General features: G+C 40.0%; 1 protein-coding gene across 2 annotated transcripts in view; it reads left to right on the forward strand.

The window, feature by feature from the left end:
* The window catches only part of PDE7A (phosphodiesterase 7A), a 58,401-nt gene that overhangs the window by 20,051 nt on the left and 13,605 nt on the right, over nt 1–24,745 (forward strand). The window contains exons 3-5 of one of the 2 annotated variants that reach the window (XM_053396022.1): nt 13,092–13,175; nt 22,574–22,725; nt 24,666–24,729. In XM_053396022.1, the coding sequence (XP_053251997.1) occupies nt 13,092–13,175; nt 22,574–22,725; nt 24,666–24,729 (300 nt within the window). The remainder of the gene's footprint in view (nt 1–13,091; nt 13,176–22,573; nt 22,726–24,665; nt 24,730–24,745) is intronic. The other variant, XM_053396023.1, reaches the window with a different exon arrangement.

The raw sequence follows: 24,745 nt of genomic DNA on the forward strand, positions 1-24,745 counted from the left end.
AAACTAGGTGCGTCCTATGGGGCGAAAAATACGGTAGGTGACCTGGCTATGTCTAGACAATAAACGTAGGTGGTGTAGTATATTTTACTGCTAATGAGTGGGACAACCTGATTAAGTGATACTACTTAAACATGCACCACATAATTTGCTCTAATTACCAATTGCTGAGGGCGATGCTAGCAGAGTGAGTGATTTGTCCTGGGACAGTGTGTCTTACTAGGCAGTAGTAGTACACTGATCAGCTTTAGCTAAGTACGTAAATGGAAGTGGTCCTTGAACTTGAGAAAGCATATCCTTCGTGAAGCACTGCTTTTTGAAGAGCTCAAACATAGGGAGAAAAAGAACATTCTGACTTTTGAAACCAAGCAGTGGAATAAGCAAATAATCAGTGGAAAAAGCAAAATATTTAAAACAATGACTCTGAAATTCAGACCTTTTAAAAATCCCAAGTAAGTTTTTGTAGGAACATCTTATTTGTAATTGAGTTCATTATCTGTTTAGGGTCAACTTAGATGCAACACTGTGGTGAACAGTTAGTGCACAAACACTCTGGCATTCTTTCCTTATGTCTGATACTAAAATGCTTGATCAGTGCCTTCCCTGGTTCCACTCTCATTTGAATTTCCAAAATTTTGGTAACAGGCTTAGATGCCATGGTGAAAATTATTAATATTAACACTTAACATTTTAAGCACTTTGTATGTTAAGATAATAAAAGTATAAGACTCCTGTCAACTAGCTCACAATCTCAAGAGGCGCAAGACAGAAGGAAAAAGGAAGGGGGGGAGCATTGGAACAGCTGTTATTTCACTAGTTAGTAGAAGGGACCAAGTTGGTTACTCTCACTTGCCATGATGATCTCCTTGGAATAGGGCTGCCCAAGACATTTTGTGTGAATGAAGATCTACACCAGGAACAAGCAGGGAATAAAGATGTACATTGGGAGCAAGGCAGGGAATCAAATCAACATTACTTGACAGTTGAAGCGGGAATCAAAGTCTGTCGTGGAGGACAGGGCTCCTTCTCTGAATCACACTGGGCAGGTGCGGATCCCAGGAGACCCCAGAGGGCAGTGCCTGTCATTTCCTCCCAAGTGTGAGAAGAGACCAGAATCACCTCCTATTTGCCAAGAGTCCACTGTATAGGGGGCATGGGGTGGGAAGCCTGCCAAGGACACAGCAGATCTGGCCTCCAAGGAGTGTGTTGCAGCAGCAGCAGCAGCAGCAGCAGCAGCAGCAGCAGCAGCAGCAGCAGCAGGCAATGTATTTGTTGGCGGCCAGATCTGCTGCCCCTTGTGGATCCTGCCACCCGAGGCAGTTGTCTCACCTTGCCTTAAGGGTGGGCAGGGCTGGCCCCACCCTGGAAGACAGGACATACAGTCCATGGTCTGCTGGCTGATGACAGAGGTTAGAGTTATATCTATTACTGTGAAATTGTGACAACATCCTCCTGAGGATATGTTTTTATATTTTTTTTTTTTTTATAATATTTTTTATTACGTTTCTTTCCAAATTTTATACATTACAAACAAGGAGTTTACAAGAAACCATTTTTTTTTTTTTTTAACAAAAATCCCAAATTGGACTTCCCCACCCCTTCCGATTCTGCGTTCTTTATATTAACAATGTCAGCAATTTGTTACCTTATGTCATACCTTATTGTAACTTTTGCATGTTATGTATCTATATTCAATGTATTATGTCAGAATTTTTATACCTTTAAAATAAACATAACATGTTCAATTTCATATTATCTCCTTTTCTCTTTTATCACTTAGTTTACTATTTACTTAATCTTAATTGCTAAAGCGTATCATTTTCAAATCATGCACCGTCTTAAAATTCATACAGTTTGTAATACTTTTGCAAGTAGTCTTTAAACTTTTTCCAGTCCACCTCAATTGTTTCTACATCCAAATCTCGGATTCTGCCGGTCAGTTCAGCTATCTCCATGTAGTCCATCAACTGCGTCTGCCATTCCTCCAGCGTGGGTAAATCTTGTGTCTTCCAGTTCTTTGCGATGAGTATTCTTGCTGCTGTACTAGCATACATAAACAAAGTTCTGTCCTTCTTTAACACTTTCTGGTCTACCATGCCCAACAGGAAGGCCTCTGGTTTCTTGGGAAAGGTATACCTAAATACCTTTTTCAACTCATTGTAAATCATTTCCCAGAAAGCCTTAACCTTTGGGCATGTCCACCAGAGGTGAAAGAAAGTCCCCTCTGCTTCCTTACACTTCCAACATTTATTGTCAGACAGGTGATGTATCTTAGCTAACTTGACTGGGGTCATGTACCACCGGTATATCATTTTCATAATGTTTTCCTTCAAGGCCGTACTGGCCGTGAATTTCATTCCGGTGTTCCATAACCTTTCCCAGTCTTCAAACATAATGTTGTGTCCAACATCCTGTGCCCATTTAATCATAGCAGATTTAACTGTCTCATCCTGTAAATTCCACATAAGCAGCAAGTTATACATTCTAGATAACAGCTTTGTCTTTGGTTCTAACAATTCTGTCTCTAGTTTCGACTTTTCCACCTGGAAACCAACTTTTTTGTCCATTTTGAAAACCTCTTGAATTTGAGCATAATGTAGCCAGTCTCGCACCTTATTTTTTAGTTTGTCCTGGCTCTGCAACTTCCAATTGTCTCCAATTTTTTCAGTCAATTCCCAATATTTCGGCCAATAGGCCTCCATATTGGGTCTTTTTCGGGCCTTGGCCTCCACTGGTGATAGCCACCTCGGAGTTTTACTCTCTAGTAAGTCTTTATATTTCATCCAGACTGCAAAAATTGCTTTTCTGACAATGTGGCTTTTAAACAATTTATGTGCTTTAACCTTGTCGTACCATAGGTATGCGTGCCATCCAAAAGCATTATTAAAACCTTCCAGATCTAGGACATCGGTGTTTTCCAACAAAAACCAATCTTTCAGCCAGCAGAAGGCTGCAGCTTCATAATACAACCTCAAGTCCGGCAGGGCAAACCCCCCTCTTTCTTTCGAATCTGTTAATATTTTAAACTTTATTCGGGGCTTTTTGCCCTGCCAGATAAATCTAGATATATCCTTCTGCCATTTTCCAAAGCAAACCACTCTGTCCACGATCTGTAAGGTTTGAAACAAAAATAACATTTTCGGCAACACATTCATTTTTATAGCTGCAATTCTTCCCAGCAAGGAAAGTTTCAATCTTGACCAAATTTCTAAATCCTTTTTAACTTCCAACCAACATTTCTCATAATTATCCTTAAATAAATTCAAATTCTTGGAGGACAAATAGATCCCAAGGTATTTCACTTTTTTAACCACATTCAGTTCTGTTTCTCTCTGAAACCCCTCTGTTTCTGTAATTGTTAAATTTTTGGTCAGAACCTTAGTTTTTTGTTTATTCAACCTAAATCCCGCCACCCGACCAAATTCAGATATAAGTTCGAGAACTCTTTTTGTACTGGATTCTGGCTCCTGCAGTGTCAAAACTAGGTCATCTGCAAAAGCTTTCAGTTTATATTGTTTCACTCCGACCTCTATCCCTTGTACCAACCGGTCCTCTCTGATCATATTCAATAGCACCTCCAGGACTGAAATAAATAACAGAGGGGATAGAGGGCACCCTTGTCGTGTCCCTTTTTCAATTTTAAATTCCTCCGTCACCACATTGTTCACTATTAATTTAGCTTTTTGTTCTGAATAGATTGCATGTAATCCATTCTCAAACCCCCGTCCCACTCCCATCCCCTCCAAATTCTTCTTCATAAACATCCAAGATATATTGTCAAATGCTTTCTCCGCATCAATAAAGATTAACACCGCCCTTGTGTTCCTGTTAGTCTGCAAAAGTTCTAAAATGTCAATGATGTTTCTAGTGTTCTCATATAAATGTCTACCAGGGAGAAAGCCAGCTTGGTCTTTATGAATTACTTCATTTAAGACTTTTTTAAGTCTATTTGCCAAAATGTCTGCAAATATTTTGTAATCCACATTTAGGAGTGAGATGGGACGGTAGTTTTTAAGCTGAGTCTTTTCAGATTCTGACTTAGGTATCAATGTGATGAAGGCTTCTTTCCACGTTTCTGGTGCCCTCTTCCCATCCATAATCTGGTTACATACCTCCAACAAAGGTTGTATCAAATAGTCCTTCAGAACCTTGTAATATTTGGAGGTAAGTCCATCCGGGCCTGGAGATTTGCCTAGTTGCATATTCTGAATGGCACCTTCAATTTCCTGTGTGGTTATTATAGAGTTCAAGATTGATCTTTTATCTTGAGTTATTTTTGATAGTCCATTTGTCTTTAAAAATTGATCTATCTCTGGTTCTTTCTGGGGCCCCTGTGCATACAGTTCTTTGAAGTATCTGTGGAAGCACCTCCTAATTTCTTCTGGTTTCTGTACGGTCCTTCCATCAATCTCTAGATTTGTTATCGTATTTAGCTTTTGTCTTTTTTTCAGCTGCCAAGCTAGCAGCTTTCCACATTTATTTGCTGATTCAAAAGATCTTTGCTTCATCTGTTTTATTTTCCATTCAATCTCCTGATTGATCAATTTTGAGTATTCTGCTTGGTGGAATTTAATTTCTCTCAGCACCTCCTTGGACTTTGGTTTGGTTCTCAGTTTTTTTTCTCCTTGGTGTATTTTCTCCAATATTTTGTCCTTCTTTCCGTTCCAGAGTTTTTTCTTGATTGAATTCTGTTGTATCAGAAACCCTCTCATAACAGCTTTACTTGCGTCCCAGATCGTTCTTTTTTCAACTGTAGTATTCAGATTTATCTCAAAATAGTCCTTTAATGTTTTTTGGGCCTTTTTCACAATCTCTTGATCTCTTAGTAGTGTGTCATTCATTCTCCATCTGAAGGAACCGGGTTGAGTTAATCTAAGTTCTATTTTCAAGGCGTTGTGGTCGGAGCATGTTTTTGGGCAGATTTCCACCTTTTTAGTCTTGGGTGCCAGCCCCCTGGAGGTCCAGATTTGGTCGATCCTTGACCAAGACAGGTGGGCCTCAGAGAAAAAAGTTCCTTCTTTACCTAGGGGGTTCTTTGTCCTCCATATGTCGATCAAATCCAGATTGTCAGTCAGTTCGAAAAAAGTTTTGGGCAGTCTGCCATCAGATGTTAAGTTTTGGTTGTGAGACTTATCCATATGTGTAGACACCACTCCATTCATATCTCCCATCATTATGATGTTAGCATAGTCCAGATAGTCCAGCAACGTCTCATGCAGCTTCTTGAAAAATTCTGATTTCCCGTCATTTGGGGCATAAATTCCTAATATCAATATTTTTTCTCCTTGGGTTTGAATTTCAATTGCCAAAATTCTTCCTTGTTCATCCTTAAATAGAAATTTGGGTATCAGGCTCTCCTTAGCATAGATCACCACTCCTCTTTTCTTTACTTTGTCAGACGAAATAAATTCTTGGCCTAATCTTTTATTTACCAAAACCTTCCTGTGGAGCCTGGTCACATGGGTTTCTTGGAGGCAAATAATATCCAATTGTTCTTTCTTCAATATGTGAAATAACCTCCTTCTTTTCTCCGGGGAATTTCCGCCATTTATATTCCAACTGAGTAGCCGCAGAGACATCCTGAACTATTCTACTACACCTAGAGCGGTGTATCTTCTTTCTCCTCTGGTTCCGAAGGTGCAGGTATTGCTCCACCTGGGTTGGGTATAGGCCAATTAGCTGCTGCTTCTTTTTGGAGGTCTTCTCCGTGGTCGTGCTGGAACTTTTGTAAGTCCTCTGGTGATCTTATTTTAACCTTCTTCTGTTTGTAAGTGAATGATAGCCCTTGTGGGAACTCCCACCTATAAGGAATTGTGTTGAGTCTCAGTAACTTAGCCAAATCTGAGTAGGTGGCTCTCAAGTCCAATAACTGTTTAGGAATATCTCGATAAATTTCCACCCTTTTCTCTTGTATCACAATTGAGTTTTTGAAGTGTAGGCCTAGTATTTTGTCTCTCTCCTCCCTTGATCTCAAAGCTATTAAGCAGTCTCTGGATCTATCTTTTCTTACTAATCTTCCCAACCGAAAAGCCGATACAATTTTAAAATCAATTTCTTCTTTTAAGTCCCAGAACTTTGTAAACTCTATTGTCAAAAGTCCTTTCAAATCTTCTTGTTCAATTTCTGGGACTGCCCTTAGTCTAAGGTTGGTCTCGCGATTTTTCAATTCCACCAACGAGAGATAGGTTTGTTGGTCCCCTATCTGTTTATGAAGAGGCTTGACTTCCGCTTTAACTTCCTCGACTTCTTTTTTGGCTGATGTTGCAATTTGAACGGCTTCCCCTGCCAATTTACGATTCTCTTCTGTTGCTCCTTGCAATTTTTCAATTGCTTGAGTATGTTGGGAAACCTGATCTGTCAATTTCTGAATCGAGGATGTTGCTTGGTCAATTTTTGTTGATTGGTTATCAATTTTTTGATTTATTGCTGACAGTTGTTCCAAAACTTGTTTCAGTACTGCCTCAGCTCCTCCTGCTGCCATATCTTCCTCTTCAGATTTTTCAGGCTTTTCGGTTTCTACTTTTTGTGTCGCAAGCACAGCTGGAACTGATAATCTACGTCCCTGAGTTAAAGTTGTTTGCAAAAGCTGTGCTTGCTTTTTTGCTTTCTCTTTCTCCTTAGCTTCCTTAGCTTTGGCTGCTCTTGTCTTTCCTGTGCCACTCATCAGTCAACGTTCAAGGTCAAATGTTGTAATCCCATGGGAAAGGCAAGTCCAGAATTAAAAACAGTCTATTGAGAGAAGGTAAACAAAAAAAAACTTTCCCAGGCCTCTGTATTCCCAATGTCCTCTAGGGGGAGTGCCACCAAAGTTTTAGTAAGAAGAAGGTAACTTTCCACAATTAAAGTCTCTTTGTTCCAACTTTAAAAACAATTTTAAAAACAAATTAGTTCCAGCATGCTAAAAGAAAAGTCCTGCAGAGCCCTTTTCAATATATAACAAAGTTCCAGCAAGGTGCCTGCAATTGTATCCACTTCAGCTAGATGAGCTCAAAAGTTGCAAAAGTATCTGGAAGCTTGCAACAGTTCCGCAGTTTAAACAACTTTACCCGGCCACCCGGGAATTTGGGGTTAGAGTCTTCCCTTGCCCTTGGGGTGTCCGCTCCAGGTCAATTTTATGCTGTATTTATTCTTTAACAGTAAAATTCAAATGTGCACGAAAGTCCCGATTTAAAGCTTCAAAGCTTCCCTGTTCACAGCGCTTTCCGCTCCTTAGACCGTCTGCTTTGATCTTGAAAGCAGTGTCGGAAGACGGACTTCCTCTTTCTCGTCTCCCGTTTTTAGCCAAATTTTCCAATTTAATTTGTAAAATCTTAGGTCCTTACTCACGGGTTTGATGTTTCAGCCCGATGTTTCTTGGAAGAAAGGTCAGCGCTCATCCGTGACAGCCGCGCGGCTTCGCCTCCGCAGAAAGAGCGATGAACCCACAGCACCGCTCCCCCTCCTTCACTCCGGAGCCCCTTACGGGGTTCCTTTTGTGATTTCGGGGTCGCTCCAGGTGCCCGCCGGGTCCCACGGCCACGGACTCACTCTGCCCGTGGTTTATCTTGATGGGTTGCCGCTGTGCCGTCGCGAGCAACCCTTTTCTGCGGTGCCCCTCTTCAGAGCTCGAAGAGGTCCGCCATCACGGTTTTGCGCCGCCTCCGGAAGTGAGGATATGTTTTTATAACTGGTGCTTGCAAAACTCGGGGTGCTTAAATTTGATGCAGTGCTATATAAAATGCTACATTTGAGGTTGCTTTTTGTCTTTGAACGTGTCTTCTGTGTAAAGCAGAGCAAAACTTTTAAGATAACAATATAAGTAACAAAAACATTTTATTGAGTTGGAAAAAGATGGATCCAAAATAGTCTATGCTTGTAAGAAGGAACAATTTTCACTTCCAGCTGCAGCACTGAATGTGAATTGTAGGGGAAGGCAAGGGGGTAGCACAGTGGGCTGAAGTAGTTGGTGGCTCCTGAAAGCCCATGTACATGCCCAAGCCATCAGATGCAAATGTAATGTGGAATGCACAATTCAGTGTTGTAGCCATTTATAGTAATAGTTTATTATCAATGTTACAATTTTTTTTTGTTCTCAATACAGATTGTATCTTGTCTGTATTGTAATCTGAAATCTAGCTTTAATTCTATTTCTAGGAGAGTTTAATAAAACTCAGCTTAAACACATTCAGTAGCCAAAGTTTGATTTCTCACTGTATATTTGCCAATTTCCATGCTGAGCATAATGGCGTGCTCTTTAATGTTGCAGTAAATGGTAATAAATCTGACAGATAAGTGTATATTGTGGCTACAGTAAAACACACAAAATTGAATCAGTGCTTATGATTGAAGTATGCTATATTTACCAACATTAAATTTTGTACCAATAGAACAGAGGTGGGGAAACACATGCATGGGGGCCAAATGCAGACTTCCAAACCTCTCTATTGGGTCATTGGCACTCTTCACATGCCACACCCCTCACCAGCTTTTTTTCACTCTCTCCTTGAGTGTTTTTGCTTAACTGGAATGTGTTCTTGAACTCTTAATAATGAGCTTAATAATGAGCTCTTAATTGAGCATGTTGTTTGTGTAGAACCTGGCCAACTGTACAAAGGTAATTTTTTCTTGGTCATCCTGATAAATAATGTTTATTGGGGAAAGGACAGGGGAATGTGACCCTGTTATTCTTCCTAGGTCTCTCAGTTGCTTTTGATACCATTGATCATAGCAGCCTTCTGAGCCAACAGTGGGATTGGTATTGGAGGCATTGCGTTACAGTGGTGATGGTCTTTTGGCTCCCTGGTAGTTGTGATGTGGGCTGCTGCAGGGTATAATCCTGTCCCCCAATGCTGTTTAACATCCATATGAAGCCATTGGGAGTGGTCAGTAGGAAATGAGGATTGAGGTATGCTGATGATATCCAGCTTTACTTCTCTGTAGCATCTGACCCAGGAGATGCCAGGCAAGCCCTGGACTGGTGCCTGGGTTCAGTGGTGGGATGGATGAGGGCCAATAAACTAACTCTGAATCCTGGTGAGACAAAGGCGCTGTGAGTGGCTCCCAAGTCCAGATAATTGGTCAATTGCCTGTTGTAGATGAGGTCATAGGTCCCCTGAAAGAGCAGCCTAGTAGTCTGGGGCTGCTCCTGGATCCATCTTCATTGCCAGAGGTCCAGGTGACCTCAGTGGCGAGGAGTGCTGCCTTTTAAGACCGCTAGCTGCAGCTGGTGCAAAATACTGTATGGTTACTGGGACAGGATGTAGCCAACACACCCCACTGTTGAAAAAATTGCATTGGCTACCAAGTAGCTGCAGGGCTACATTCAAGGTTTTAGTTTTGGTGCATAAAGCCCTATACAGTCATACCTCGGGATAAATATGCTTCAGGATAAGTATTTTTGGGTTGCGCTCTGCAGCGACTTGGAAGTAACGGAGCGTGTTACTTCCGGGTTTCGCTGCTCGTGCATGCGCAGATGGTCAAAATGACGTCAATCGCATGTGCGGAAGTGGCGAAAGGCGACCTGCACAGATGTGCTGTTGCGTCTTACTTTCTATTCAGGATACGAATGGGGCTCCGGAATGGATCCCCTTCACATCCCAAGGTACCACTGTACAGCTTAGGTCTAGAATACCTGGCAAAATAATATTATCCTATATATGCCTAATCAGTCACTGCACTCTGCAGGTGAGGGCCTCCAACAGGTACCATCTCATCAGGATATCTGTTCTACACAGCGTAACAATTGGGCCTTTAATGTTGTGGCACCTACCATTTAAAATCTCTCCTCTTTGACAGCTGCTGTTTGTTTTCTTTTTGTCCTTCCTTTCTTAAAGAAGCATTTTAAGTTGAGATCTTACCCAGTCTTCAGCTGTATTGGAATTGTTTTAAATATCACTCGTTTCATCACACGTTTGCTGCCCTGGTCTCCTTTGGGAGGAAGGGTGGGATATCAATTTAATAAATAAGTAAATAATTTGTTTAGATTTTACCAGTGCCATTTAATGCATAGATAGAGTTTGGCATAACATGAGCTAGCCTTAAACCTCAATCAATAGACGTGTCAAATGCACAGTGCTAAAAGTTCATAAAATGCTTATGTAAATGTCTCACAACTCCAGTTCCAGATACTCCTTAGCCATTATGACATTTTGATTTCCATGTGGTGTTTCAGTGCCCCCATACTTTGAATCAAGTGAAATACAGATTTTTTTTTATTATAAAAGTATGTGGAGTCAGTTTTACCACGACAGTGGTGCCTCGCAAGACGAAATTAATTCATTCCGCGAGTCTTTTCGTCTTGCGATGTTTTTCATCTTGTGAAGCACGGTCCATCGCAACTGCGCCTCTTCAAGCGGCTTTAAGAAAAAAGGGAACAAACTCGCAAGATGTTTTCGTCTTGCGAAGCATCGCAAAAAACGAAAAACCCTTTCGTCTTGCGCGTTTTTCGTCTTGCGAGGCATTCGTCTTGCGAGGTACCACTGTACAGTGATACCTCGGGTTGCAAACACCTCACGTTACAAACATATCGGGTTACAGACTCTGCTAACCCAGAAATAGTACCTTGGGTTAAGAACTTGGCTCCAGGATGAGAACAGAAATTGTGCAGCGGCAGCAGGAGGCCCCATTAGCTAAAGTGGTACCTCAGGTTAAGAATGGCTTCAGATGAAGAACGGACCTCTGGAATGAATTAAGTTCTTAACCAGAGGTACCACTGTATTGTGGTGACTGACAGAACTTAAAAATACACCCACATAAAATCCTAGGGATTGAAGTGTCCATGAAAAATGCTGTTCAGTTTCTTTTCATGGATGGGATCCAGTGTTATGCCTGCTCACACCATGGGCCTACTACTTCTCCTTCCCCTATAGTCCCTCTCATCTACCGCAGTGATGTAGGAAACCCGTTGGAGCAGATTTTGAGGGCTTGTAGGGTGCTGGAATATGGGGATAAGAGAAACCAGAAGACCTGCTTTGCAAGCAGATTTCTGTAGTGGATGCAGACAAACATAACTACAGATGCTTAGCCCAGAATTTGCTTTTTTCATATTTTGTAAGAAAAGAGAAAATGGGTTATTTGAAAACAATATTTTCATAATCATAATCAATGGACTTTAGGTGATCCCTTTACTCTTATAGGAATAAATTTCCAAAATATGTTGTTGAAGGTTTCTTCAGGTATTTTTATAACCAGCCAGCTCTAGCAGCTAAAAACATACACCAGGCAGTGGCTAAGAAATGAACACATTTGCGGAGAATGGAATGTAACAACTGCTGACTTTGTCATTAATGTGCCACTAGCCAGTGGATAAAGTAAGGAAAACTGTGGCCCGTTGCAAGGAGGGAGACTGACAAGAAATTCCCTCAAGATTCTTTACTGACAAATTCCGGAATATCAATACCAACTAGCATTTTTGGTTCTTAAGAGAGAAAGAAGATGATTCTCCCTTTTTTAAAAAAATGCTGTAGTGAAGTTTTGGCTCATAGGCCTAAATAGGTCTGCCAGGGTCAAAGCGTAAGCAGCATTTCTCTTACACTAAATCTTAGCACTAAGATTAAAGATAAGCTTTTTTCTGCTCTGACTAGTTGAATTTTGAATCAGATGATATATAATGTCAGGTAATTGACAGCTGAGCAATCCTGCCCACCAGTCAAAATAGCCTGTAGAGTGTTGGCCAGTTCTGAATTTGACCCTCTGTGCAGATTAGATTATTCACCCTTGCTTTAATGCAGAATGTTGCAGCAATCTTAGGCCACAAGTTCAAGCCTGAGATCATCATTATAACAAAAATGCTTGAGATCATTTCTTTCATTATAATGAAAGTAAAAGTGATATGGATACTTGTGAAGTGATGAGTCTCTATACCACATTAAAACACTTAATGAAATGGGGGCCACTAATGTATTTTTTCAAATGTAGTAGACATTACCTGTTTAAATGCCAGTACTGTTTAGAAGCTAACAGCCACAATGGAGTGAGTTTGGAGTTGGTTATACTATACTCTGAGATGAATACAGAAACATAGTCATATTGTCTGAGATGTCAAGGGAGGAAGCTTCAGAATTGGTAGGGCCTTCCACCAGGACAGCATAAAAGAGGAAGCTATTGCTTCTGTTGTTAATGCAGCAACAGAAAATTGCAGCAACAATGTGCTTCATGTAACCATTTTGTCTGTTCTACTCACGCAGTTGTGAAATGTGCTGCTTGAGTAATGTGTGCTATGGTTGCAAGGTCTGTAAGATTTGTTGTTGCAGGTAATTCACAACTCATGATTATTGCACAGTTATACTTGTGTAACTGTTATAATATGTATGTTAAAAGCGCAGTATGTTTTATGTTTTAAAAACTGTGGGGTCAGTTAGATCCTACAAACTGTTCTTGTAGCTTTATGTACTTTGAGTTGTGGGGTATTGTTGACCCTGATAATTTATCAGCAGGTTTTTTTTTATACTGAAAATAAAGTTCTCAGTGAAGGCATACTTTAGCTTGCAAATGGTGTCATGCTTAATATAGTTTTATTGGGGCACATTTGACTCAAAGATTGTAATTTGAGGTTTTTTTATGTTGACAGCGCTAAGCTCACATAGACCCTCCCCAACTTCCCTTGTAATAATTTGCCATTATGGCTGATCAAACTATGATTTGTGCAAGCCAAATTAAAATTTAAAACAAATGAGGAAGTTGGGGTAGGAGTGAGTGTGTTGGTCAAAGGCTAGTTCACATAACATGGTTTGCTGCTATTTCCAAACTGGATAATACCGTGAGCTGTTCAGTTGTAGCAAGAAGCAAAATAAAATTCTATGTTCTCGTTTAGTTATTTTCACCTCATTATGGTGATAAAGCATAGCAGATGCAACTTCATCTATGTACTTATGGCTAGATTTGATGAGGTCGGAAAATTTTATGGAGAGCATGCAATTGCATGTTTGAAAGATTTTAAAGACTTTGTTTTGAACTATCATCTTTAAAATAAAAGGCATTGATCAGGGCATTTAGTAGGTTCACTGTATGACTGTTACACTACATACAGAAACATCTACACCTTGCAACTGTGCTTGGTTGCAATTTTCTCTGTAGCTCTTCGACACGGTGTATTTCACTTTTGACCCTATTTCTAGGAGATGTACGAGTAAGAAGTCGGGCAGGATTTGAAACAGAGAGAAGAGGTTCTCATCCATACATTGATTTCCGTATTTTTCACTGTAAGTATTTAAATAATAGCAGAACAGTAATAAAGAGTTCCATTTGTGTTTGGCTGTGGGGCTTCAAATAATTGATGGCTGATTTAAAATGGAAATTTACATAATTTTTTTCATTTCCCTGCATATATAAAAATCCATGTGCTACAGAGGTGAAACTGTTTCTTTTAAATTAATGAATAAAAGGTCCATATTCTCCAGGGTGCTATGCAGTCAGCTTGATATGAAGCTGGTCTGTTTCATATTCTTATTCCCAAGTATGTAACCAATACCTGTGCACCAATAACTTCTCTCTGTATGACTGATAGAAGAAAATTCTTATGTACCGTAGCTATGCATGCTGAATATTAAAAGTAGGTTGGATTCCAGAGATGCAATTACTCAGCTAACTGGACACTGTTGGAAGATATTGACTTTTTCTAATTCCCCCTGCTGCCTCCTCTGAAAATTTCCTCTGAAAATCTGCTCTGGTAAGGGGGAATCCTTCAAAACAACATGGGAGATGACATGGGAAAAGGTGAAATTGTTAATTGTCTCCCCTTCACCTCTCTTGGATCAGACTTGCTTTTGTGAATAGAATGAGCCCTCTGTGGAGGGGCAAGTCTGTATTCACTCAATTGCCTATGCTGTTGTAATTCATTTGGTAGAGCTTTCTTGTTTAATTGAAAATTCCAATGGTAATACTTCTCAGCAGTACAGCTTTTGGTTTCTAGCAGACTCTTGCTCCCAGTAATTCAGGTTTCCTGAAGTTTAGCTTATCTATTTTTTCTGCAACATGAAGCCTGTTTCAATAAATACTCAAAAAACAGAGCTGAACCTAACTGCAGTGCATGGAGTCTTCATCTACAATGTCAGGTGTTAAATTTTTATTTTATTTTCCCATTTTGTGTTGATTGTTTTATGTACACCACTTAGAAATGCACATAATTAAACTGTATGCAAATGTATTGAATAAAAGAAGAGAAAGTAGTTTAAATTGCAAAATAACCTCCTCTTTGTGATATTCTTCTCTCCCCCCTCTCCCTAAAGTTAAGAACTGAAAGATATGACAAAGAATGAATTATCTTTGTCTGTTTAAGCAACCATTATCTTTAGATGGAAGTGGAGATATTTGTCCTTTGGCATGAAGGTTTGAGAATAACATTGACAAGTTTTTTCAGAAAGAGAAATCATTCACTATCCATAAGTAGTAGCACAACAATGGAATGGTACTTGATAGGTCTTGGTAAGACATTCAAAGCAATTTTTTCAGATTCAGTTATCCCCATAGTTTCCCTCTTGGGCAATACTACACCAAACACTAACTTTGCACATATATATTTCTTATTTGAAAAATTATTTGATTAATTTTCTTATCTTCAAAATGAAGATGCATCCATATTCCACAAATATTTTAAAATGTTTAGTTTGGTCTGAAAGCTGCTTCCTAATGTTGATGTTTCTGAGAAGACTTGGCTTGGCTTCAGCTGGACATTGTATAAAGAAGCAGCATTATGCCTGAGATGTTTTTCTTCCAAGGGATACTCTTAAAGGCTTATATAAATTTGCAAAAACATCCACCTGATCTCCCACACATTCTGTGTGTAAAGCTTTATTTATAAAATGCTTATGCCACTTAATATAATAATAACCTCTAAGTTGTTTCTGTTGATATAACAATTAGTAACATTTTATAAAAGCTAAATAAAAAGTAATACAAAAGTATAAATTGCAAATGAAACTCAGCAATGTGCAAGGAGAAAATTTAAACTTTTGAGTTGGAGTCCAGAAAAGCTTGAAACAGTCAGGTCATTACTGTCTTTGCATTCCAATTATCTGATGGAGGGTATGTGAGAAGCTGGGATGCCAAACTGTGAATAACTTGGGGTCTAACTACTTGGAAGAGTGCCTCTCCCTGTATAGTCCTGTCCTGGATGTTAAGGTCTGCCATGAAGGCCCTTCTTAGCATCCCGACCACCAGGTATTATATATTATGCAGTGATGTAGGAGAGGGCCTTCTTCCTGGTGGTGCCAGTTTAAAACATGGTTGTTCACCTCAGCCTTTGATAAAGATGCCTTTAATGGGTAGCTGTAACTTTCAGCTGATGTACGTTGTTTGATGGTTTAGTTAATTTTATTTATTGTAAATTAACATTGATTTTATACGTGTTTGTTGTTCTCTACCCCTTTCTGGAGATCACGTGGTGCATGGTGGGCTATCAGTATTTGAAATAAATAAAGTGGAAGAGCAATATTGAAAAAGTTTGTCAGTTGACATGATAACACTTGTCTGAAGGGCTGTTGCATAGTAAAGGGCAAATACTTGGTGCTCCTTCAGTGGGCAGGAGTAGATGTAATGGGCTTAATTTACAGGAGTTAAGATTTTGGTTGAATAGTAGGATAAACTTATTGACAATGGAACCAATTAACTAGAGGCATGGTGGGTTTTGCCTTGCTGAAGATCTTCAAGAAGAGATTGGACAGCTGAATCTTCTTGCTCCGGTTTCCTGTTTCTTTAAGAACCTCATGCTGGACTTTTGTCACAGTTGTGGAGACAGGACCAGACACTGTTTTCCAGAAATTAAAGTTTGTAGCATTCAACTTGTGTTTATAGTCACAGAAGTCTCTTAAATTCCAATAAGGTACTTTTTAAAAGTCCCATGCCCTCATCTTTCTTTCTTCTTTTTTAAAAAAGGCTTGCCTTTTCCAAACAGAATTAACATATGAAATACCAGTTTCCTTCTGTAACAAGTGATGAGCAAAGTTTGAATCTTATGATGAACTGCATATTCAATTAAAAACGTGTTCTGTTCCATAGAGGTAATATTCTTGTTCCCTGGTCGTCTGCTAATTCTTACCGTATTTTTCTCTCTATAACACTCACATTTTTTCTCCTAAAAAGTAAGGGGAAATGTCTGTGCGTGTTATTGAGTGAATGTGTGGTCCCTGGAGCCGACTGGCCTGAGTACAGGGGCAAAAATCAGGCAAAAATCAGATCGCGGAGGAGGGAAGGCTAAAGAGAGGAGGTTGCTGCTTTCCTGCATTCTGCCTCAGGGTCTTACTGCCCACTGTTTTCGGTTGCTGTGTTTGCTCAAACTCCAGCCCACCCGGCTCAGGTTCCGTCAGCTAGGAGCGCAGCCGACAGCCGCCTCCTCCTCCTCCTCTCCATGCTCCGCTGCTGCTGCTGCTGCGTCCAGCATCGCAGGCAGCCGGAAAATGCAGGTGGGAGAGAGAGAGAGAGAGAAAGAGAGAGAGAGAGAGAGAGGGCTGGCTTGGGTGGGTGGGGGGAAACTTTTGCCTTCCTTTCCTCCCTCCCGTTAAACCCCTCTCCTGCATTGTTAGCCAGCTGCTTCTCCGCATGCAGGAGAAACATGCAGGTGGGATAGAGAGAGAGTGCTGGCTTGGGTGGGTGGGGAAAAACTTTTGCCTTCCTTTCCTCCCTCCCGTCAAACCCCTCTCCTGCATTGTTAGCCAGCTGCTTCTCTGCACACCCCTCTCGTGCTCCTTGTCCCTTCTGTGTTTTTCCTTCCCTCCCCACTTAAAACGTGGTTACAAAGCACGGAACCACATGGATCCTCAGGATCTTTGCATTGGGTCACCCCAAATTCACCATCAGATCACATAGCATGTCCATGGCTACAGCCTGCACCAAAAAAATCATGCACCCACTGTTGCCTTGGGCTGCAGTGGTGCAAAAACGTGGTTACAAAGCATGGATCCACACGGATCCTCGGGATCTTTGCATTGGGTCACCCCAAATTCACCATCAGATCACATAGCATGTCCATGGCTACAGCCTGCACCAAAAAAATCACGCACCCACTGTTGCCTGGGGCCACAATGGTGCAAAAACGTGGTTACAAAGCACAGATCCACATGGATTCTCAGGATTTTTGCATTGGGCTACCCCAAACTCACTGTCAAATTACATGTCTGTGGCCACAGCATGAAGCACAAAAATGATACATCCACTGTTTCATTCAGAATTTTTTTTCTTGTTTTCCTCCTCTAAAAACTATGTGCGTGTTATGGTCAGGTGCGTGTTATCGAGCGAAAAATACGGTAATTTTGAACTGAACAGATGGAGAATTTATCTCTAAAAATTGAGACACAAGCAGAGGGCTTTCTAATTTCTTCCTCAATGTAAACAGCAATAGAGGGTTTCTCAGGGTTCTCCTCTTACATTCCCACACTGCTCACTCCCCTACACAAAGCAAGACAGGTGAATTGAAGTGAGCAGCCAAAGCATGTAAAGGAAGAGTGCTTAGCAGTTGCTGTTGTTTATCTCTACTCCAGTGCATTATTATTAGGGTGCAGGTTTTGTTAGCTACGGTAAATCTTAGGAGGCTGCCTTATGTTGAATCATACTGTTGGCCCGTTTAGGTCAGTATTGTTGTATTTGGAAGCAGCTCTCCAGGATTTCAGAGAGGCCCACATGGAGGTGTTGAGAATTAAAACTCTGACTTTCTATGTGCCAAGCATGTGCTTTATCATTGATGTATGCTCCTTCTTTTAAATGCCAATCCCAGATTATGGTATTTGTGCTAGGGGTGTGCAAAACATTTGGACAAATGAATAATGGGGCTGCTTAAGACATACTTGGGGCTTGTCTAAATCAAGCAGGATGTCTCTGAAGTGTCCTAGACCAAAGCAGGGCATTCCAAAGTGCTTCTGAGATGTGGTTGCTGCAGGCAGTGTGTCTGCAAAGATGGAAACCTTTCTCCTGAACCTTGCCATTAAAGGAAAGGCGTGTGTACTTGGGTGGGAGGGAGGAAGAAGTCCTTTGTGGCTGATGGGTCTTGATTCTGATCAAATAAAATGATTTTACCAGGGTGCTTCAATCACAATGCTTTGGGGAAGGAATGTTAAAGTAATTTATCATTTTGTTCTTCTATCTCCTGTCCTATAATTGTTGTTCTGGGGGTGCTTGCTTGGAACACAATCAGCATCCATTTCTCTGTGTCCACACATTCACTCCTGTCAAATTAACATTGCACTTTCTATGGGCAGAATCCAACTGATACGTCTAGTGCGAGGATTTCCATGTGTGACATAACTTCCCTTCCCTTTCATCTTCTACCCTCTCCCCTGGTCCTCCAAAAATCGGCTCAGAAGGATTGGGGCAAATGCATGCATTTAAGGGGGCATGCAGGGAGAGGAGAGGAGAGGAAGGGAAGTTCCTTTGTGCAGGCCAAATTCCTTGCACTAGCAGATCTACTTAGTTTGATACCACCCTATAACTTTTGGGTGCCAGTTGAGCAGAACACAAGCCTGAAGCTGCATTTTTCATTAATCAGAACTTTCTAGCCTCTGCTCTCTTCTTTTTGAAATTTTGCAATTACTTTCCTTGGGCACCTCTATAATGTATGACATAGGGGAGAAAGCAGATCTCCCCTCCTAGAAATCAACTTTAAAGGCAACTAGTACAAAACCCCCTAGACCTATTTGTTGATAATTAGGCTAGGTTCTTACACTGGGGTACCTCTTTCCATGTATGTTATATTTTAATGCAGTTCCTCACAAAGCAATGGGGGGAAATTAAGTAAATCTGTTTTACCCAACCTCAAATTGTTAAGGTTTCGTTGCAGGAAAACTACTACAGCTATCCAGTGCAGTGAATTCATTCCCTCAGAACTGGCAATGATGCTTTCAGTTATCCCTCTAAATAAAAATACTATTCCTTTTGGGGGGGGAGGGGGCAGTATCACATTTTAAAGGTGCCCAGTAGAGAAAATCCATGAACCTCTTAGAAATTCAGCTGGTTTTATCTGCTCGAGATGGATAATAGGTCTGCAAATTTCATTCATTTCTATCAAAACAGAAAAAGTTGAAACTATTTTTTAAAAATTCCTCATGAATGTGAATGGAAGGAGCACAAAGCTTCATTTTTCTCCCAATCAGGTTTTGAATTCAGACCGTGAGCTCAATTTTACAACTTATGAATTGGTGTAAACAACAGCAGCAGCATGTTGGTGTATAATAGTGTGTAAACAGACTAAGTTTGTAAAGGGTGCTTTTGATCATTGAAACATTAGTTGAGTTGGAGCATAGAGATATTGAGTGTGTGGAATTTATAATTTTAAAGCTCAACCTATTGTATATTAAAATTCAAAAATGGTTATCTTGAGATATACAGTATGCTCACAACTTATGCACATTTAACTTGTACACATTCAGCTTGCTTGGCAATGAAAAAAATTAAAAAGGGGGTTGGGAAGAGGGTAGTTGTCCAGGAAAAAAGACTTTGGCAGTCCCGCCCTCCATTAAACCCAATGTGCTTTGTTTATGTGCAACTTTGACTTTAGATGTGATCTACAGAACATATACCCTGCATAAGTTGTGGGCTTACTGTATTTACCTTTTTATATGCTTTCCCATATTTCTCCACTTTCCTCTTCTTCCTCCTATTTGAGTGACTTATTTCATTTGGGCTGATGGTGTTTATTTTTAAAACAACAATGTGTTCTTTCCCTGTTTTCTCCAGTTTGCATGCTTCTTGTGTTATACTTTTTCACTTGGATACATCCCCAAATAATCAGTGCTGCTTTGGTGTTATTATGGACAGACACAGACTCATTATTTCATTCGTGTAGGTCTTTTAAAAACTTGTTCTAGAATGAATGGAAGAGAACTTTTCAAACCTTAGGTTCCGATAAAAAAACAGACTGACTGGTTTTTATCTCTGATCAGGATCATGGGATCTTTAAGTAGAGGTGAAAGATTTAAAATCCTGTGGAAATGTCAAGACATTGCCTTGTAAAAAGAGAGCCTGGGGAAGATGAAAGGTTGTGTTCTTGTGAGAACAATGTGTCTTATTAGCAATGAAGAGTGCTGAAATTCACTTTTTAGTATGTTACTAGGAGCATGTGTAAGGTTTCCAAACTGCTGTGTACTGTTTTTGATTAGCTAAAATTAATGTTTCATGTGTAAACTTGGAAGGGTGGGTAGGGTTATACTGTAAATTCTTCTTTTATTTTGGGAAGGATAAAAACAAAATGGATTTCAGAATTTGCTTTTCACACTATGAAGTGTAGCTGTCTTAGAGGATTTGATGTTCACCACATACTTAACGTTTTTATTCCACTGAAGGAAGCAGACGAAAGAACCTTGAATTTAACAAACTAGATCCATTATTAATAGTTCACAAACTGAAAACACAATAAAACCCACAGGGCAGTTTACAACATAAAACCACAAAATGAGAACACAAAATACATAATAAAAGCAAAAACAAAAATGTAAACAAACCCTTCCCCAAAGGCCATAGAATGTTAATGAACTAAATGCCTGGATATAGAGAAACATTTTTGTCTGCCCCTAAAGATGAAGCTGCCAGGCGATCCTTCTAGTAAGTAAACCTGTAGTGCAGACCACTGCAGAGGTGGAGAAACTTCAGCTGTGTTGGCTCTTCTTTGGTTTCTTTTTTACTAAAACCCCAAGCCAAGTACAAAAGATATATAGTTGAATTAAATAACATTGTGCCTCTGAGTCCATTCAAACCTAGGAATTAATTCCACTACAAAACTGAACTGAGCTCATGGTCCTTCCATACAAAAAGCTTTCTTTTAGCTTTATTTCAGCATCATGATTTAGATGGGAAAGTTGTTTTGTTGAAATTGTTAAACAATTGGGAGTAAACAAAAAAAGATGATCTACTGCAAATCATCCTGAGATATCCGCATTCTGCCTTCTGTACACCCTTGAGTTAGTGAATTTAAGAAATTCTGTTTTTATTCTGAAGTCTGTATTTGTTTCATATTGGAGAATTGTACAGTATAAGATAATTCCTTATACTGTAGTTACAGGTAGGTAGCCGTGTTGGTCTGCCGTATTTGAAAAAAATAAAATAAATCCTTCCAGTAGCACCTTAGAGACCAACTAAGTTTGTTACTGGTATGAGCTTTCATGTGCATGCACAAAAGGTATCTGAAGAAGTGTGCATGCACACAAAAGCTCATACCAATAACAAACTTAGTTGGTCTCTAAGGTCCTACTGGAAGGAATTTTTTTATTTTGTTTCGACTACAGCAGACCAACCTGGCTACCTACCTGTAACTACAGTATAAGATTTTAGTTCAGAGAAAGCAAGAAATACTTTAGTTCCCTTTTCATGCTAGCTTTTTGGAGGGTGGCCTCTTCCCATTGCTATTCAGGTAATGTAGGGCACCCCTTGTTCTGTGGGAATCCAGATCCTAGAAGAGAAGTTTCTGGTGTTTGGGTAAGCCACAATGTGATCTCCTGTAGGATGGGCTGGAGTTTCTCATACACTCTTGAGAGGCCCAGGAAGGAGGTGACTTGCAGTGATTCTCATGACAGAGAGGGGGACAGAGTGTACTAGTAAAAGATGAAGCAGAACAGTTGTTTTCCTGACCAAATTGTCTCATAACTCCATGAATATTAGGAATGGTCTGTGTTGGGGAGTGGTTGTAGTGCTTGTAAGGGACCATAGCAGGAACAAATAGTAAAATGAAAAGTACAATTTGGAAATAAGTGCTTTCTGCTTGGTGCAAATGAAACAGCACCTAGAGACTGGGAGCAGGTATGGGATTGTTAACTCCCTTTCCTACCCACCTCTTTATGTGTTAGTTCCTCACTCCCATCACTCTCCATCTCAGTTTACTGTTAATGTTTAGTGATGCTTAACTCTGTTTCAAATTTAACCTGTGCATAATCCTAAGATTCATTTCAGAACTAAACCTTCCCAGTGTATTTTACTTTTTGGTAGTGTTATGTCTGATGCAGATCTCAATAATTTATTCACTGTAATACATCAAACTATAATACATCAAATATACCACAGTAGTGATTTGCTAACTTAATCTTGAAACTGATTTTAACATGGGATTGGGTTTTGTAAATCCACGTTAACAGTTTAGTTGCAATTATATGATAATTGTAGTACAAGGATAGCCATTACAAGCCTAACAAGTTTTCCAATAGCTTTGGTGTGTTTGGAATTCAAGAGTTGGATCCTAAGATCCCCTGAATGAAGCTCCTTTTATGGAAAACATGTTCCCAGCATCTTGTAACAGAAGGGGGACCATGCTTTTCACCATTCCCTTCCTACACCTTTTTGCAGGTGCTTGCACTTTCTGGAACTGTGCTGTGAATCCTCCAGAATAGCAGGGAGAAGTACTGGTGGGGTGGGGGTGCTATAGTGAAAGGGAAATGGCAAAAAATAAAATAAAAAATGTCTCCTCCCTTCTGTTAGTGGTTGGCTTTGATAGCTGTAACCCTAAATGTGCAGTACTGTTTTAGGTTACCATGGTTCTATTTATAAATATGCTGAGGTTAGGGTTAGGTTAACCTGTGTGATCACGGTGCAGAACACAATGCTTGAACTGAATGCTGTTCTTATAGATCTATTTTTAAATGTTTTATAGATTCATCATGCATTTAAGGCTCTCTATTTCCCCCCTCAGCAAATTCTGAAATTGATGTTTCTGTGTCTGCAAGAAATATACGAAGGTTACTGAGTTTCCAGCGGTACTTGAGATCTTCCCGTTTCTTCCGTGGTATCACTCTTCCAAATTCTTCAAACATTTTAGATGATGATTATAATGGACAAGCTAAGGTCTGTTTTTGAAACTACCATATAACTTTGCCATGAAAAAAATATTGATGTGTGTTAAGATCTGTAAGTGACCATAATATTGCATGTACTAAATACTTTTGGACTTATATTTATCCTCCATAGAAGTAAATAAAGCAAAAATAAAAATGAGGGTATGAGAATAATCAATAATAAGATTACTACAGCTGGTAACAGGAAATAGTTTGAATAATCTGCTCAGAAAATTCATTCACTGTGATGGCAAGCTGAGTGTCTTTTGTTTTAGAAATTATAGTAGATACTGTACTAGACTTGGCCAAAATGTCTTAAAAGGCAATGAAGTATAAAACCTAATTGGATAACTAAGTCAAATGCTGAAACTTCATTATATGTTTGCTGGTTGTGTTATAATTGGCAATACCTTATTCAGTCTGCCTCTTTTTGTTCTCTAGAACTAACATTATTTCCCTCAGATATCTCCCCTCCCTTTTCACTTCATTAGCGGTTTTAGAAACTGGACACCTCTTGAGTAAGAACAAATATTTCTAGATAATCATACATACAGTAAACTGAAGTTTTCCTCTTTAGTATTGCTTGTAAGGGAGAAGTCATGTCTGCCAATGCTCTAGAAAAAGTCTTAAATTATGGTCCAAAGCCACTTGTTCCACTTTTTCTTCCTGCCCTGGTATAGTTTGTGAATGTGCTCCAGGAGCGACAGGCACAATATGATGCTCTGCTCATTCTGTGCATAAATATTTATATGCAGGTATATGTATATATATATTGGAATGCGGGTGGTGCTGTGGTCTAAACCACTGAGCCTCTTGGGCTTGCCAATCAGAAGGTTGGCGGTTCAAATCCGCACAACGAGGTAATGCTCTGTCCCAGCCAGTGCAAGTAGATAAATAGGTACCACTGCGGCGGGAAGGTAAATGGCTTTTCCGTGCGCTCTGGTTTCCGTCAAGGTGTTCCGTTGCACCAGAAGCGGTTTAGTTATGCTGGCCACATGAACTGGAAATCTGTCTGTGGACAAACGCCGGCTCCCTCGGCCTGAAAGTGAGATGAGCGCCACACCCCATAGTCGCCTTTGACTGGACTTAACCATCCAGGGGTCCTTTACCTTTTTACCTCTACCTTACAAATATGTATAATGACTTGTGCACAAGTTTGGCCCTTGTTTCCACAGGGGGCTGCTTAAATCAGTCTTAGGGTATTGTTACTCTGTACAGTGGATTTGCCACATCTGGCACAATATAACTATTCTCTGTGATAGCTTATTTGATCATGTGGATGAGAAGATTGAAGGAGTAGTGTGTAAACTGAACATTTTCAGAGCCCGTGATGAAATCTTTTTAGTAAGCCAATATGTGCATGAGTTTCATGTACTCACACACAGCCCCCTTTGCTTCTCCCTTTGTGTGAACTGAACAAGCCAGGAAGCCACAGTTAACCATACTTCCTGTTGAGAGCTACCTGGAAGCCAATTTTAAACCATGGGTTCATATTCTAGCTTGTCCCGTCCCCCAGTGAAGGGAGGAGTGAAGTGGAAGCAAAAGGGCTACATGGGAGTGCATGAAGCTTTTGCATATCCCTGTTTATTAAACTGAGATTTGGCTATGTTTGGGTGATCAGTGTATCTTAAGGAAAGAGTGTTTATCAATGCTTTTTCCATAAAAGATAGTATTGTAACTTCCAGATGAGAGAACATTGTGGCTGTAAGAAGCCAGCTAGCTGCAACTTATGACCCATCAGTTGTAGAATGACAGTTTATGGGGTTTGTGAAACAGAAATAAGTGGTGTGGTTACAAATATGCTACTGATCACCTTTTACATCTTTGCTAGTTCATTTTCAGTATCCTGTCTTGATTTGTGGGGTGAAAGGAAGGTGAATCATATATGCAATGTATTCAGATAAGTGCTTTTAACTTATTTGAGAAACTTTCTTTTTGTTTTACTTTCAGTGTATGCTAGAAAAAGTTGGAAACTGGAATTTTGACATTTTCCTTTTTGACAGGTTAACGAATGGTAAGATTAGTGGGTT

Source organism: Podarcis raffonei, chromosome 7, assembly GCF_027172205.1.
Source record: "Podarcis raffonei isolate rPodRaf1 chromosome 7, rPodRaf1.pri, whole genome shotgun sequence".
Classification (NCBI taxonomy): Eukaryota; Metazoa; Chordata; class Lepidosauria; order Squamata; family Lacertidae; genus Podarcis; species Podarcis raffonei.